Here is a 17,014-nt window from a genome sequence, read left to right as displayed (position 1 = left end):
CCAATTCCAATTCTAACCATTCACCCCACCACACACTTCTCCACACTTTCCTCAATGCGCCAAATCTCATTTCTTTTACTCGATTGATTTCGGGTCCTTTTCTTGGATGGTAGCTACTTTGCAAATTTTGATTGGAATAATTTTTTAAATGTATTTTTTTGATTTTTTAATGTGATTGAATTTTTTGGACAGGATGATTGTGAATGATATGTATACTTCGGCAATGGTGGGGTTGGCTATCTCTGGAGGGAGTGATTGGGTATAAAAAAACAATTTTTTATATATTTATTTTGAGATATTTTAACCTTATGATGCACAGTATGGTGAAATGATATGCTAAACTTTTTCAAATTTTATTTGTTTATGTAATTGTAGCTGGATGGTTATGTGGCTAGGAAGATGAAGGTTGATTCTGTAGTTGGTTCCTACCTTGATCCCCTTGCTGATAAGGTATGAATGAATTATTGTTTGGTCTTCTATGAACAGTTTAATATTAGCTAGAAATTGTGTTTGATGGTCTGTTTTGAACCCATGATTTAGGTTCTTATTGGTTGTGTTGCTGTTGCAATGGTTCATAAAGATCTACTGCATCGTAAGTAGTGCTTCACTCTGGTAGATGCTAGCTTTATTTGTGTTTTTTTATGGTTTGTTTAAATGAATAGAAAGTATTCTCTGTAATGTGTGATTGAAAACCAAGTTGTGCTGTATGTTTTCTCTTTGGTAAATATATTCAATTATTCGGCAATGGGAATCCAGTGTACATTTGCCTATTTTTTCGTAGTTTTGGACTTAATGAGTCATGTAGCAGAAAGGGATCGGTGTAGTTAGTATTTGTATTCATATAATGGTTTCATTGTATAGCATTTAAATCCCACAACGCAGATATTTCTTTGTATTCCAACTATGTAGTGCAAATCTAAACATGTTGGTTTGTCACTTTGAAGCTGGACTTGTTGGGCTTGTTGTGTTCCGCGATGCCTTCCTTGTCGGCGGTGCAGTATTTCAAAGAGCTAGTAGCTTGGGTTGGAAGGTATGAAATAAGAACATGTTTCTCGATTTGTGTTTTTCTTTCTGCTTCAGAAATTATAGAGATGAAGATGTAACCTTGATTCTGTGTGGTTATCTCAGTGGAAAAGCTGGTTTGAATTTTTTAACCTTGATGGGACATGTCGACAAAAGGTTGAGCCACTCTTTATAAGCAAGGTAAGGCATTATAGGTGTTCGAAATTATTCTTAAGAGAAGGGCCCTGGACATTTAGGTTGGAGTAGCTTTCTGATAGCAGTTGTATCACCTCCCTCTCGTGTTTCTATTGTTGAGAAAATTTTAGGAACATGACTGAAATGTGCATGCATTCTCTTATAAATGTTATAGCGTAGTTATCTAGTTTTCTACCTTCATTTTCCTTCTGCATTTGTGAATCTTTACCTTTCCATCATGAATACAAGTATCCCATCTTTTTAAGAGTTTGGGCCTTGGGGACATGACTGGGGTGTAGACATGCGAGGCCTCAGATTATTCAATTACCATCCTTAAACTTCTTACCCCTCCAGCAACACACACAAAAACACTTTCTTCTCATAAATTAAAAAGAAGCATGTGGGTAGAATAGAAAAATAGTATACAATGTACAAACAGGTACTAGATTTCCTTTCTGTTTATCCCACTTTATGAGGAGTACCAATTTGGACAGGTAAATACAGTGTTCCAGTTAGTGTTAGTTGCTGCAGCTCTTCTTCAACCCGATTTTGGAACCCCAGAAACTCAATCATACATTACTTATCTAAGGTAAATTTGGCAGATTTTGTTTTTCTGAGTTGAATTTGGCTAGAAATATGGTTGCCCTTACACTGATAATTTCCCCATTTTCTGGTGCAGCTGGTTAGTGGCTTCAACAACAGTGGCATCTAGCGCGGCATATGGTGTACAATATATGAGATCTCCAGTTGTATTAAAGTCGGCCTAGTTGATGTTTAGTTGATTCAAGTAACAAGAAACTTGCTGAAGTGCTGATTTGAGCAGAGTGCGTCAGCAGGCAAATAAATGAATAATTACCAGCTTATTTAATTACACATTAAAAAAATAGTTGCAGTACCAGAAAAAAGATAGAAGAAAGGGTTACATTTGTAGACTTGTTCAGTCAAATTAATAGTTTTATTTTACTTTTGATGCATCTAAGGATGTTCCAAATTTAATAGTAAAATGTCTACACGACTAATACAAATAGGAAAATATGGTTTAAAAGATATAAATTGTATTCATAATTATTATGAATAGCTTATCAAAATTAGCTTAAAATAATTTATAGTCATGTCAAATGACATTAGAAACATTTTCAAATTGCGTATAGCTGATTTACTTCTCCCTTTGAGTGGGTTTGCAACATTTTACATCTCATTTGACAAATGGGCTTTTGGACCTGGTCTCTCACGCAAACTGAATAAATTTTCCAAATAAGCCCTTACAAAAATATATTAAAAAAATCCGTCAATAGTTTAATCTTTATTTTCTTAAAAATTCTCTTGTTTAATTTCTATATATTTTTTACGACGACTAATGTTTGTAATTAGTATTTTTTTTAGGATGGAAATTGAACCGCAATCTCTTTATAACTACACTCTCAACCTCTTTATAACTACACTCTCTCACATAATTTAATTTATATACAGTTAATGTAAAGATTTTTTAGATCGTCAATTAATTACGTTCTATTATTTTGTAGGACATAAACCCAAACGGTATTGGTGCTATATTAGCATTCAAATGTTGGATAAACGAGAGAAATTTTTTCAAGGTTGAAGCCATATAATCAGCCAAATAAGCCTTAGCTAATATTCTGTAATAATCAAGCTTTTAATTTTATGTTGCCCATACTACCTGATTGCAGATAAGACCACAAACATTTCGAAAATTGGTACATCTTAACATGAGAATCTGTTATGATATTTCTTGTAACATTTTTTTCATGTCTCTATGTACAGAAAAAGGATATACAAATCACGATAGATCATAGATTCGTAATATATAATTTGTCAGCCTAGTGGCGCATGTGATTTTAATCAGGTACGAATGTTCTTCCATGTGTTCTAAATAAGCTCTTAGAAGCCTAACAAACATTCCCTTTGACTAAGCTCATAACCACTTATATGATAATTGATTTTTCTTGTTGCAAATATAAATTTGTTGAACTAGTTTACAAAGCCAATTCAAATTCGGAAACTATTTTAAATAGGTTAGAGCAAGTGAAATTTTGGAAAAGACAAGAGTTTCCCTATTTGACTCGGTTTATATTAGTTTTCTGAACATGCCAAGAGAAGAGTTGAAGTTGTTAGTTAACATTTAACACATCTATATACTAGTTACTATTTACTATGAGAATGTTTACAGTTGCATTATAATGCAGACATACAATATGAATTCGTGAACACAAACCTATAACCTCGACCAAGAGACATTGTGATTTGTGATCATGAGCTTACAACAGCATGCAATGAAGATATTGTCTAAATTATTCAAAGAATTATAAGCATAATTTCAATAGAATGGAACAGCAAATGAGTCAATTGCTGGATTTGAAAGACAATAAGGAATCATTTAAAAGTGGAAATAAAAAAAAAGAGCAAAAATGACAAGGCATGTTCAATAACAATTATCATTTTCATCAAACTATGAAGGAAGAACGGCAGAACAAGAAACAAAAAACTGAGTTATAGTAATATACAGGTCTGCGAGAACTCCCATGCAGGTTATCATTTTCCTCTAAACCAGAAAAAAAAAATTGAGATAATGCAATCGAAAGAGGTCAATCAAATTAGAATAATTAAGAATTCTATCATCGGAACCATTTCCAGTACATTTTATTACCCAAACAAATAATGTTATGGCAAACATACAAAACTAACTTGTCGCATCACCAACTAACAATGGATTTAGCAAAACGCCAAGGCGCCAGAGGAAATGGCAAAACAAAAGAAAGCCATTTTTAAGCTCATGTTCCTGAGAAAAGCCACCAATTGACCAAAAAATAACACAACCAGACAACACTCTTCATTCCTTAGCCAACCCTTCTTCAATTTCACTCCACTTGTCACTATTTTCAGCAAACTTCTCCTTGATTACCTTAATAAGCTCTTTAGCATCATCAACCTTTGAAACACTAACAAGCCCATTCACAAGCTTTTTCATCGTGGTAAAATTCGGAACCCAACCCTTCCCAATACTCTCCTTAGCAATCTCCAAAGCAGACTCAAACTGCCCACTTTCACACAAAAAGTGAACCAGGGTAAAATAACAGCCACCATCAACCTTAAAACCTCTTAACTTCATATCACTAAACAATCTCTTAGCCTCATCAAGGTTTCCTTCCCTACAAAATCCACCAATCAAATGATAATAACTAACGGAATTCGGCTTCCTCCCTCTCGAAATCATCCCTTGAAACAAAGCCTTAGCCTCAGAAGACCTCTTCAACTTACACAAACTTTGAATCCTAACATTATAAGTACTAAGATTAGGATACAACCCATACCTTTTTTCCATCAAATTCGTCAACTTTCCAACTTCCTCAAATTTCTCCTCATTATAAAACCCACCAATCGAATTATTAAAAGTAGTAACATTAGGTTTAACAGAATTCCTATCCATCTCATCTAAAATAGAGAACACAGAACTAGCTGAACCAGATTCAGCAAAAGACTTAATGACCAAATTATAAGTTTCAACATCAGGTTGAATCGAATGAATTTTAGGGAATTCAAGGTAAATTCGCGTTACCTCTTTGTGATTCTTTGCGACGAGCGAAGCGAAAATCAACGCGTTCAGCGATTTAACAGATGGAACAATGTTGAGATTTTCACGCATGTGATTAAAAGTGTTCATAGCTTGATGAAGCATGTTGGCTTGACCGAAGAGAACGATAGCGTGAGAAATGAAACGTTCGTTTTGAAGGTCGGGTCGGGTTTGGAGAAGTTCGTCGAGGAATTGACGGACGGCGTCGAAGTTTTTAGCTGCGGTGAGTTTGTTGACGGCGCGTGAAAAAGCGAGGCGGTCGAGGTGTGATTCAGGTGAGAGTGAGGCGGCGCGACAGATTTCGACGATGGTTTCTGGATTGGTTTCGGATTTGAGGAGACGGAGTGCGGCTCTTGATTTTTGCTTTGAAGTTAGTGGTGTTGAGGAGTTTGGAGAGAGGATTGTTGAGTAGTGACGGATCGCGTGGCGAAGACGATACGCCATTGGTGAAGTTGAAGGTGGTGGTGATTCGCTAGGGTTTTTCAGTGGAAGAAAATGAAAAAGAAAGAGGTTTTTAGAGAAAAGAAGTGAGTGTGTTGTGTGAAATGAAAATACGAACATGACGACCTATAAAACGCTGCGTTTTAGTTTAATTGTATAAGTGGTAAAACAAAAACAATGAACCTGACGTGAATCGAACACGCAACCTTCTGATCTGGAGTCAGACGCGCTACCATTGCGCCACAGATCCATATGTCTAATTGTGTGATGGAGTCATATATAGACTAACGTAAAACTATATTTAGTAAAAAAATTATTTTTCGATTGGGAAATTATAAATTGAAAGAAAAAATTTGTTCTTTAAACTTTATTATACGTAAAATGGTAGGTTGGCTACATTCATTTTTTTTCTAAAACTTATTAAATAGTTTAAAATTAGTGGAACAGTAGATAATGGATGGAATAAATCATTTATTTGAACATATTTTTTTACTGGCTTTAATCCTAGAGAGCAAAAATAATGTTGAGTAAATGCAACATTCTTTAACCAAAATAATAAAATGGCCATTGGTCTTCCTGAAAAACTTGGGATACGTCCCTTTTTTCAATTGCCAAAACTATTTGGTAAGATCACATGATGCTGGCGTATGAATCCATGAAATTAATGAATGCAAGAAATGACATAGGGTGGGTCAATTTTTAGTTACCTCGTGTTGTTGCTTATTGATGATCATTTGACGAGAGAGCTTAGTATAAGAATGTTATATTTGAGATTAATTCAAAACTTCTAATTGATGGAGTGATGCACACGTATTCGTATTTTGGTCTAATCATCAACAAGTGTTGGAAGTTACTTTTTTATTTGAACTCTACAGTGAAACTTACAAAATACATTTGCCTTTTTATTCATATTTAAGATTGGATGGAGTACTTATTTAAAATCTTTTTTACTCACAACAACCTACTAGTATTAATAATGGTAGTATTCTACCGTAAGTACACAAACTATGTACAATTTGTTCATACATGGTTTCCTTTTAAGTATAATTACTCAGTTACTCATATGGATTGGTTGATAATGATGTCCATATTTTAATTTTTTACTTTTTTTCCATTCACTTTCTATCTTACCAACCAACTAAAATAATCATCTCATTTTCTATTCTCTTTCTTTCCTCTTACTTTCTTGCCATTTACATTATTTCCTTTCACTTTCTTTTATTAACCAAACATAGTGTAAATTTCTTTCATTACCTGAATAGTGAATACCAATTTCCATTTTGCAGATTCAACTCATCAGAATTGAACTCAGAGCACCTGAATACGATTGGACCATTCACAAAAATTTCCATCTCTCAACTTCATTGTCAGCAGAGGACAGCCTGAGGTTAATCGTGTTTTGACTTTTACTCTTGGAACTTTATCTTTGAATATTCAGTTTCACTTTGAATTACTGAGATAGATGATTGTTAATAAGGATTATATACTGACATAGTGATTTATTGTTTCTTCAGTTTCACTTTGAATTGCTGAGATTGATGATTGGTAAAATAAGGATTGCATGTTGATATAGAGTGGTTGTTTATTGACTTTGGTGCTGTTAAATCTGCCTGGGCTTATAATTTTCTGAATATATACATAATACACTTCTTGTTCTTCTCAATCAAAGAGTAGAAAACCCACATTGCATATAATAGATCTTAAATGCATTTTCATTTAGAGAAACAAATAGACGCCCACATTAGATGCTTCCCGTGGAGTCCTTTTATTTTATCATAAACAGGTGCAGGATAGCATATTTTATGCAATAAAAACAAAATAACTAAAAAAAAGGAATGGTAATATTATATCTACATTATGGAGTGTCTGATAAATGATAATCAGAAAACAGAAAATCAATTATATCATTTCTGGTAAAACTATGGATATTCGACATGGTGCAACTAAAATTGTAATAATTAACAATTGCACACTAAAAAAGGTTTGAAAAGATAGACATTTACATATTACAGCATAGACGGCATTGATGTGTGTTCTCTCACAATATAGGGATGGACCGTTCAATCTTAGTGAAGTTCATCGACTTGTGGAGCAGCAAATCTAACATTGGCAGGTCGTGCCACAACAACTGGGTCGTCTGCGAATAGTGCTTTGATAAACGATGGTGTTTTTAGGGGACGACGACCGGTCATCTGAGGATAGACATCTTCAAGAAAATAGTATGCATGGCCAGCAATCATTCCCTGGAAAATGTTGTCAAGATTCACATTAGCTTTTGTACAGATAGAAATTAAATGTCCATATCATGGTGTATTTATTGTTTGAATGGAAACATACCAGTAAATCTACCCATGCACTGGCACCAACAAGAACAGAGAACCCCAAGAGGACCTACAAGTTTAACATTTAAGATTAGATTTCCTTGACATAAATTTGAACTAAATAAAAGAAAAAAGAATTTTTCAGGACAAAGCATAATTAACCCAATTTAGTGTTACTCTATCAGGTAATTGTTTCGCTTACGCACCCATGGAAGATAGGCAGCAGTGAAATTAAAGAGACCTAGGAAGCTCATGTGAATAAAGGGATTCTGTTTGCTCCATACATAAACCTGAAAAAGATAAATTAAGGGATTGAAATCGTGATGGATTTAAACATGAGAAATCAACAATAAAAATACAATCAAAATGTGACTCACCATCATAAATGTCAATGAGTTGCTAAGGAATATAATCTTAGCAAATGACTCTGATAAGTAAGGTATCATCCCCCCAAGAAGAACGATTCCAGTCAACACAGTGGCGCCAAACAAGAGCATGTAAAAAAAGTCAGCAGTCCTTCCCCTGAACGAGTTCTCCTCTAGAAGCTTGCAGTACCGAGCAAGAAAAAACATGTGAAACAAGAAGTCCAAGTCTGCCCGTTCAATAAGAAAATACCATAACAAAGTTAAATGTATGATTTACAAATTTCAAATAAAAAATCAATGGATATGAAACAAATAAGTCGCGATTGAAAATAGATGCAGGCCATGATTATTTAGTCGACAGATAGAAAAAGGCAAAAGAAAAACAGGGGTGTGTGGAGAGGAGGGAAGCATCTTATACAGTATACAGCCATTTAAATCAAGAGATTATTGCCTTCAATACTTATAAACATCAAACCATCAATGTGGGTCTCAAAATTTATTCCTCTTACTTTATAGGTTGCATTTGGTAATTTGGATAGTATAACACCGCAAATGCACCATGACCAGAAAAGCATTATCTAATTTGTAATGCAAAAGAGGGTTCAGCAAATTAGGTAACTAAGCTAATGAGTAAATATGATGCAAGAATTATACTATGCTATGCTAAAGCGGTTTTGTTGCATCAAATAAGTAGCAAGGATGCACGAAAGCTCAAAATTCGTAATCAAGTAGTTTATTTATAGGAATTTTCATGCCCACTGCCATTCGCCTCATGTTTTATATTAGGAGGCAATCAGATTGATACCTTACCCAAAAAAGTGTGTACATATTTCACCCAGTATTGCTAAAAGGCAGCTATTGCAGAGCTACAGCAAATTAGCATAGCAGAATTCAAACAAATTCTCTATTGCTCTGCAATACGTCATTTAGTACAAAATGTTGACAAATAGAGGCTATAGTGGTGCTATAGCACTGTTGCAAAGTGTAAATTGAACAAACAGCTACTTTCCACAATCATGATTGATAACACTAATCTCCCCTATAGCAGCAATAGACTCTCCTCACTTTATGTTGTTATCAACATAGTTTTTATTTCATTAGTATGTGATTGCTCCCAAAATGTTATTACGCATTGTAAGGAATGAACTCATGATGCTTAAAAAAGTGGCCATTTTACCTCCATCAACCAATTACAAATAACCAATACGCACCTAGTCAACTTAACACACACATAATGCAATAGAGTGGGGGAGAGGGAGATGCATCAGTATATGGTCTTGGTAAACTAGGAGTAAAATGAGTTCCATACAGGGATCAGCAACAAGACCATATAAATAATAACAATTATAAAATGAAAATAAGAGTCACAAGCATGTTAACATAATTAATTAGAGATATAGCCACATTAAAACGGAAATTGATATCTAACCGCCATGTCAATCCCAATGAATACCATTGGTCCCGAATAGAAAGCTCAATTGATGAGCTAAGGGACATTGAAAGAGTTCTAATTAGGAGGACCAAAGCTCAAACTGTGAACACTACCTTACTAACAACTAATAATCGCCTAAAGAAAAAAGAGGTGAACAGCAAGAATATTTTACCCATCTTCCGGAAGTACAAGAAATTAGTAACCAAACGCCAAAACTGATATTGCTTCACCACCAGTTTAGGGTTCAAGTACAAATGATACGGAGAAATTATCTGCAAAATCATACAGAATAGCATCCATCAACAAAAAATTAGCCACTCACAGTTCCCAAATCAGCAAAACAAAAAGAAATTAACCCTTTACGGTGCAAAAGTTGATAATTAAAGCCTATAGAAAATCAAATTGCAATCAAAATGAAATAAAGTAAAATAAAATAAACAAATAAGCTCTCAGTTTTTATTTTACAAACTACATCTTCATGCAAACACTTCTCTTGGTTTTGTATTAACCATTCACCCAAAAAAAATGCAAATTCTTCTTAGAACACACAATTAACGACAGCAATAAAGACAACCACGTGAATGATTTTGATTTCAAAAATTAGTGTAAATCGAGCTGAAAACCGATAAATCAAAAGAACAATAACAATTGACAATACACAATCTCAAATTAGACTCGTCTCAATTAAAAAAATAGAAACCCTAAAACCCAAAATGGGAAAAGCATAAAAGTTGAAAAGGAAAAGGGGATCATATTATACATCGAGGGAGCATCCGATGGTGGTAACAACAGCAGCAGTTAGATAAGATCGTGTAATAACCGGCATCTGTTTGTACCATTCTTCAACCGCTTGAGCCATTGTTGTTTTTCGCTAAATCTCTCTCTGATCCTAATTACACTTAATAAGAAGAAGAAGATTATGATATGAAATGGATGTGAAAGGATTGAAAGCTTAGCTATCGTGATTATGAAAAAGGTGAAAACGAAAAAAGTGAGATTTCGAGGGTGATGTGACAGAAGCAGGAGAAGAGAACGAGAAGGAAGAAGAAGGAGAGGTTCGGGGAGATGTGAACACGACGAATGACAGAGGCACCACGAATCAAAAAGCGCGTGGTATAAACGAACCAATCGCGTTCTTTTAACTTGTTTTTCTTTTTGTTATTGATAACACGAGGATTTGGGCTCTTACTGCATTTTGAAGCCCATATAAAGAGTCCAATAGCTCACACGCAGTTCGTGATTTTCAATTTTCGATACAAAATCATGGAGATTTCTACTGTCCACCACCACTTTAATCTCTTACCTCATCCAATGTTTGAAAATATATTTTTTTCATTACTCTATCGAAATTTTACAGAATTCTCTCTTCCATTCGAAATTATCCAACATTTCTAAATTAAAAAACAAGTATTAGTTTGAAATTTTCTAAATGAAAATTTGTTATTTTGAAAATTTCGAAAATACAAATTTTTCTGAATTTTAAAAGTTTTAAACAATTTAAAACTTTCGAAATATAAAAATTTTAGATTTTCGAAAGTTTTGAAATTTTCAAAATAAATTTTTTTTATACTTTTTAGACCAGCCTACCGGGTTTAATAAACTTTTTTATAAGTCTCAATTTTACCTATTTCAACTAATATGCTTTAAAAAAGTATGAGTCTAACAATATGTCTCTTATAGACGACCTAACTTATTCAAACCTCTATTTAGAACACTTGCTAGAGAGCTAAATACTACAATTTCAGTAGATTTCAAATAAATAAATAATATTGTAATACTTTCATCTAACTATGCATAACTTAATTTCAAATTATATCACAAATTATTGTTTAAAAAAGCCATAACTATTATAACATATTCTCTCAAACATGTTTAGCTTATGATTTTTGTTTGCACTGAAGAGGTGAAGATTCTTATGAAAGAATCCTACTAGTACAAAGGCACTCGTTTTATGGTTAAAAATCACAAATAAACCCAAACCAATTAATTGATTAAGCAAGAATCACAAACATACAAGCATGTTTACTAGCACAAATAGAGACGAGTGGGAAAAATCACAAACATTAAGCAAGAATCACAAACAGATTAAGCAAGAATTACAAACGATTGGCAAGATTAAGTAAGAATCACAAACGATTGGCAAGATTAAGCAAGAATCACAAAGGTGCAACGAGGAGGATGGAGACGGCGCGCGAATAGGGACATTTAGAGGATGCAGGGTGTGCATAAGATGATGATAGTGACAAGGAAATATGGCGCACAAGAGGATGCGCGAAGGAGAACAAAAACGACACACGGAAGAGGAAGAGGACGAAGACGATGCACGTAAGAGGACAACACATAGATGAGGGTGGACGGTTGGGAGTCGGGACGCAAAAAATGATGGTGGACAACATCGGCAACAGGAAAATATAAAATAAGAAGGGAAATTGACAAAATTAGGATTTTGTTATTGTTTTAAGAGATATAAAGTTATTTGAGAAATTACATTTACGTCGGGTGAGTATTCGACGAATTTGACCAAACTTACTCTACATCCACTTGTAATAAAAAAGCGGAGAATATCTACACCCACGTTCAATAAAAATAGTTTTTTTCAGGATGAGTCCGAGACGATTCAGGTGGGATCAAATTCAACTCTCATGTCTAATTACGAATATCTACTCTTTGTCATTGGTATACCAAATAACACTCCTAAAATAATTAAGATATATAATATCAAAATATAACTAAAGTTATTTAGTGACTTGGTTTACAATTTTATTTATTTATTTATGTATCTATTATTAGACTAAATTATATTTTTAATCCTTTAAATTATTTTTAAGTTTTACTTTGCTTCTTCATATAATTTTGATATCATAAGTTACAAGTGGCCAAGTTGTGTTTATTTGAGAGATGTTACCAAATACGAATGGGTTTCTTATGCATGTGTTTAATTTAACGGATCTTGAAAATATCTAGGACTCCTCATCTTTACATTATGGTTCAATATCAGCAATGGAAATTTGACCGAAAATTAAATAAGGTAAAAAATATTATGTATTTTCATTTTTTTTAAATGTGTTTGATTTATTTTATAATAAACTCTTTAAGTAAAATATTGTAATAGAGAGAAGATTAAATCTTAATTAATGAAGATATAACTCTAAAAATAATAAAAATATTATTTTGATATTTTTATTGTCTCTAAAAGTATAAATAATTTTTCATTTCATAAAATATATTTCCTCTTTAATAATAAATAAAATAAATACAAAATTTAAAAAAAAAAGTTATTTGCACAAAATATATAAATCTGCAGTGGAACAATTTCATTAAATAAAGTAAAGTAGCAACGATGAACCATGTGATTCACTGCCAACAGACCAATTTTTTCATCTTGGGAAAAATGTTTAGGTGACAAGTATGAGTGTGGGGTATCTGTAATTAACAAAATATTTTATTAATAAAAAATTAAATTTATGGACAAAAATATCTAAGTCTTCAAATGGACAAATTTACAAAACTTAGCTATATGGTAGTATAGAATTTGAGCTAGTTTATGTTGGAACGCACAAAGTCCTTTTTTTAGCAGTTTTATGATATTTTTTTTAAATAAGGCTCATCCATTTTATTTACAAAAGCAAAACGAAGACAAAAGTCACCACATAAACAAGGAGAAATAGATCAAAACACAAGACTAATGGAAAAAACGAGTAGAGAAAACAAAATGAAGAAAAAATAAGATAGACATCGCGGCGACTCGCCACTTATATTGCAAATAGAAGTCATAAAGTGAGATATATTATTTTTGATAATAATATTTGTTTTAATTTCTTGTTAAAATAATTAAATAAATAAATAATTTTTTATGTTATTCAATTTACAATAAACTAATTAAGATATGCATTGTTATAATAATTATTATTTCTTTATCTTCTAACTTATTACTGTGATAAAGTTAAATTCATTATTTAATCTAAATTGTAAAAAGTAAATAAATTGCACTGTTTTTACGATTACTATTCATACATATTGAGTTTGCTAAATTTTTAGAGAACTCTTTTAAATTTATGTTTGTATTGTAATAAAAAAAAAAAGTAAATGATGTAACACAAAAAAGTAAATGAATGGTATGATTATGATTTTTATTTTAAAGCTTTGTTGTATTTTTTTGGGTTTCTACCACAATAATAAAGTAAAGTAGAAAAATTGATTAAAAAAAGAAAAATGAAGTAAAATAATACCTAACCGATATTGGATAAGAATGTCGTATTTGTTGTTATTTTAAATTAAATAATTATGTTTTTGTATATTGTTAAAAACTAAATTTATCGAACACTTGAATTTTAATTAATTAATTTTTCAGCTATAACTTATCACTTATATATTATCGGTCAACTTTTCAACTAGTTTATGACTTAATTTTATCAAACCGAGCCTTAGTGGTAAATTTGATTTTGAGAAATCTAACTCTCATATCCTGATCTTTAACTTTTACTCCTTAAAATACATAAAAAATACTATTATATTCGTATTACTTAATAGTCAAATTTTTCTAAATTATTAACATTTTGATATTTTTAATTTGTTTAAAAAAATTATGGAAAATTTGTATTTTAGAAGTTTCACATTCATGCAAAATTTTCAATTTTTTAAAAACTTTTGAGAAAATTGCATTTCAGAAGTTTCACATTCATCATAAGTTTCAAAAAATTTAAAACTTTTAGAAAAATTACATTTTGGAAGTTTCACATTCATCCAAAGTTTCGAAATTTTTAAATCTTTTGCAAAAAATTGTATTTCAAAAGTTTCACATTTATCTAAAGTTTAAAAAAAATTAAATATTTGAAAAAGTTGCATTTCATAAGTTTTACATTCGTCTAATGTTTCAAACTTTTTTTAAAATTTTTAAGAAAATTACATTTTGGAAGTTTAACATTCATCCAAAGTTTCAATATTTTTTTAAAATTGTTGCAAACACTGCATTTCAGAAGTTTCATATTTATTCAATGTTTTGAAATTTTTTTAAATTTTTCAAAAAGTTTGATTATCAATAAATAAAAGTAAAAATAAAACAATATTTTATATGTTTTAGAAGGGTGAAAGATAAAGATGATTAGGTGAGATATAATTATTCTTTGATTTTTAGGTCAATATATTGCAAGGTAGTGTAGACTTATATTGAGATTATTTCTCTATTTTTAGAATTTATTTATTAGGACTATTTCATCGAGACATTTTGCTTTCATATTATGAATTATATATTATTTGTATTTAATATATTATGTATATATTATTTAAAATGTTTAAAATATTATTTAAACTACCAATGGTTCAACTACGGTTCAACTATTAAACTTTAAATAAGCACTTTCATTCGTTTAATGACTCGTCTCATTTTTAAAATCAATGATAAATATATATTTCTTTACCTAAACATTTTTTTCCCTATAAAAAAAAAGATCAAATGTTGAGATGTAAATCTGAACATTCTTTGTCACATAGCTATTTGTTTAAAATATGTAATCATTTATATATTTGATGATAAATATGGACTTCATTGGACAACTATTTTTACTATTGCTTTTTTTTTTTTTTTCTTTCCTAAAAAAATTTGGGAAGACCAAGATTCAAGGTGCCACACAAGATTCAATCAAAGTTGATAAACAAAAACCTCAATGTTACAAAGAATAAATGAAATTACTCACCAAACTCAAATCGGCAGCACATGATACAAAATTGTATACCAAACCATATGGTTCATAATTATGAAAATAATACAAGAAAAATCCATAATTCAACAAACCTTTAATAGTTAGTGATATTTATGTTTCAGTTAACCATATGACAATTGAGAAGATTTTATGTTTGCTGCAATCTGAAATATCAATGTCAGTAGATAAATAAACTCATTTTCATAGTACAATTTAAGTTTTAATCCCAAATACAAAATTATTGTTGTATGAAGGAAGATTGCTAAAAGACGTGAGATTTTTCACGAGTCCGACCCTTATGAATTACATTGTTGTTCAGGGGTTCGATTCTCTTAATGGAAGACAAAATCTCGCTAATTTTCAATTGTGAAAAATGGAGCAAGAAATGTTGATTATAATGATCGAGGTGTTACACAACTAAATTAACACACACAAAATGTTGTTTCTTTGAAAGCCAATCATAATATTTTCCAACCCATATTCCAAAATAATGCTCCAAACACATAATTTTCTACATTTAAATTCTATACAATGTTGCATAAGCTTTGTATATATATTTTAATGAAATTGAAAGCAATAGACTTCCATCAAACATGTTCCAGATCCAAGTCCAAGTCCGCACCTAAATCAATCTTGATATCTGTCAAACAAACTTTTCAAATGCAAATCCATGGTCTTCCCAATTAACTGTTCGAAATGATGATGATATTAATGGAAGATTGTTGAAAATAATGATGCCATCAATGAGAGCTAGTGTTGTTATGAATTGAAAAATAAGAAAGTCCCACATAAGAGGTATATCACACACTAGTAATGTTTATAAGGTGGATGTATGAAACTTGGGGTGTCCCCCAATTTTATAAAGGAGGAAGAATGCATACAAAATTGGCCACCACACGCGCGCGCTGTTGTCCAACTCAATCGAGCTTGGGCTTGGGCCTTGGCTAATATTTGGTCTCGCGCATCTGTTGTTGCTCAGTCAAAACCATAAGTTTGGAGCGCATGTTTATGAAGTTTCTTACTCACTTCTTCTTATTCGAAGACCTAGTGCGCGACTCAACCGAGTAATGTTTTCAGTGACATAAATTGTTTTTCAAAGTTTTTTCGAAATTCAAAAATAACATTAACAAACTTCTAAATCCACCACATCAATTAACTTTATTGAAACTTATCTAAATCTAACACACACTTCAAATTACACATAAACTAATCCCAGGATAATAAAATGTCATAGTTCATAACTCTACTTCGGTAGAACAAACCAAATTACCATAAAAACAAATGCATTTGGGTACAGGGAACTCGATGTCAATTCAGATCATGCAACAAACAAAAATCACAAACAAAAGGTGATAAATGGAAAACAACAAACAAAAACGATAAAATGTGCTTCAATGACAAAAATAACAAAACAAATTGATGGAAAAAAAAATTAGATCTTCATGTTATTCACTAACAAGCTTTTTCAATAGTGAGTGATTTGAAATATCAACAATTTCAATTTATTTTATTTTCAGACAAAAAAAAAATAAAAATAATAAACATGAATTCATCGTCGTGTATAGGCTTCAGACGTTCTCATTTTGGAATCTGTGAGCTCACCAATTCTATGACAAAATCATGCCATTGAAATAATCAACAGTCAGAAAATGATATTTATAAAATAAATTGTTACATATGATATAAAATTGTTTCATCAAATAAACGGTGATTCTTTCGGATATGTAAAACAAGAGGCTATCACTTAATTCTTACTCCCTTCAAAAATAAATTTATGTATCTAATTAAAAAATTAATTTAAATACATGAACTTTTTAATTATTATTTTTATTTATATTATATTATGGAAATAGTATTAATTAAAATTATAATTTAATAATTAAATCAAATAATATACTCTATTATTATATTTCAATAAAAACATATATGCGAAAATATCTAATAGCCTGCACGGACGTTATTTCAGGGAC

At 31.3% G+C, this 17,014-nt stretch overlaps 3 protein-coding genes and 1 non-coding gene across 4 annotated transcripts in view; 1 reads left to right on the top strand and 3 right to left on the bottom strand.

The window, feature by feature from the left end:
• The window catches only part of LOC101489859 (cardiolipin synthase (CMP-forming)), a 3,022-nt gene extending 851 nt beyond the window's left edge, over nt 1-2,171 (top strand). The window contains exons 2-9 of the mRNA XM_004486066.4: nt 2-109; nt 193-259; nt 376-450; nt 541-592; nt 945-1,030; nt 1,129-1,203; nt 1,692-1,786; nt 1,877-2,171. Of these exons, the coding sequence (XP_004486123.1) occupies nt 2-109; nt 193-259; nt 376-450; nt 541-592; nt 945-1,030; nt 1,129-1,203; nt 1,692-1,786; nt 1,877-1,964 (646 nt within the window). The 3' untranslated portion in view covers nt 1,965-2,171. The remainder of the gene's footprint in view (nt 1; nt 110-192; nt 260-375; nt 451-540; nt 593-944; nt 1,031-1,128; nt 1,204-1,691; nt 1,787-1,876) is intronic.
• A 1,611-nt stretch (nt 2,172-3,782) lies between these two features.
• Nucleotides 3,783-5,339, bottom strand: LOC101489542 (pentatricopeptide repeat-containing protein At1g11630, mitochondrial). The gene has a single exon (XM_004486065.4). The coding sequence runs from the start codon at nt 5,228-5,230 to the stop codon at nt 4,046-4,048; it is 1,185 nt and encodes a 394-aa protein (XP_004486122.3). The 5' UTR covers nt 5,231-5,339; the 3' UTR covers nt 3,783-4,045.
• Nucleotides 5,340-5,405: 66 nt separating this feature from the next.
• Nucleotides 5,406-5,477, bottom strand: TRNAW-CCA (transfer RNA tryptophan (anticodon CCA)). Its single transcript has one exon. It is a non-coding gene; the product is annotated as a tRNA-Trp (tRNA).
• A 1,573-nt stretch (nt 5,478-7,050) lies between these two features.
• Nucleotides 7,051-10,457, bottom strand: LOC101489220 (derlin-2.2). The gene is made up of 6 exons (XM_004486064.4): nt 10,106-10,457; nt 9,518-9,617; nt 7,926-8,140; nt 7,755-7,838; nt 7,565-7,618; nt 7,051-7,470 (listed from the first exon to the last, which is right to left on the bottom strand). The coding sequence occupies exons 1-6, from the start codon at nt 10,202-10,204 to the stop codon at nt 7,294-7,296; spliced, it is 729 nt and encodes a 242-aa protein (XP_004486121.1). The 5' UTR covers nt 10,205-10,457; the 3' UTR covers nt 7,051-7,293.
• Between the last annotated feature and the right edge of the window lie 6,557 nt (nt 10,458-17,014).

Source organism: Cicer arietinum, chromosome 1, assembly GCF_000331145.2.
Source record: "Cicer arietinum cultivar CDC Frontier isolate Library 1 chromosome 1, Cicar.CDCFrontier_v2.0, whole genome shotgun sequence".
NCBI lineage: Eukaryota > Viridiplantae > Streptophyta > Magnoliopsida > Fabales > Fabaceae > Cicer > Cicer arietinum.
Note: the sequence above shows the minus strand (reverse complement) of the source record. Positions and strands in the feature narration are given on the sequence as shown.

What these genes read in the sequence shown, in the direction of transcription:
- LOC101489542 (XM_004486065.4), bottom strand. Translation starts at nt 5,230, where the DNA reads ATGGCGTATCGTCTTCGCCACGCGATCCGTCACTACTCAACAATCCTC.
- LOC101489220 (XM_004486064.4), bottom strand. Translation starts at nt 10,204, where the DNA reads ATGGCTCAAGCGGTTGAAGAATGGTACAAACAGATGCCGGTTATTACA. An exon ending in CTTGTACTTCCGGAAGATGG is followed by an intron (nt 8,141 to 9,517) that starts GTAAAATATTCT and finishes TTGAACGGGCAG; the next exon opens with ACTTGGACTTCTTGTTTCAC. An exon ending in GTGCATGGGTAGATTTACTG is followed by an intron (nt 7,471 to 7,564) that starts GTATGTTTCCAT and finishes AACATTTTCCAG; the next exon opens with GGAATGATTGCTGGCCATGC.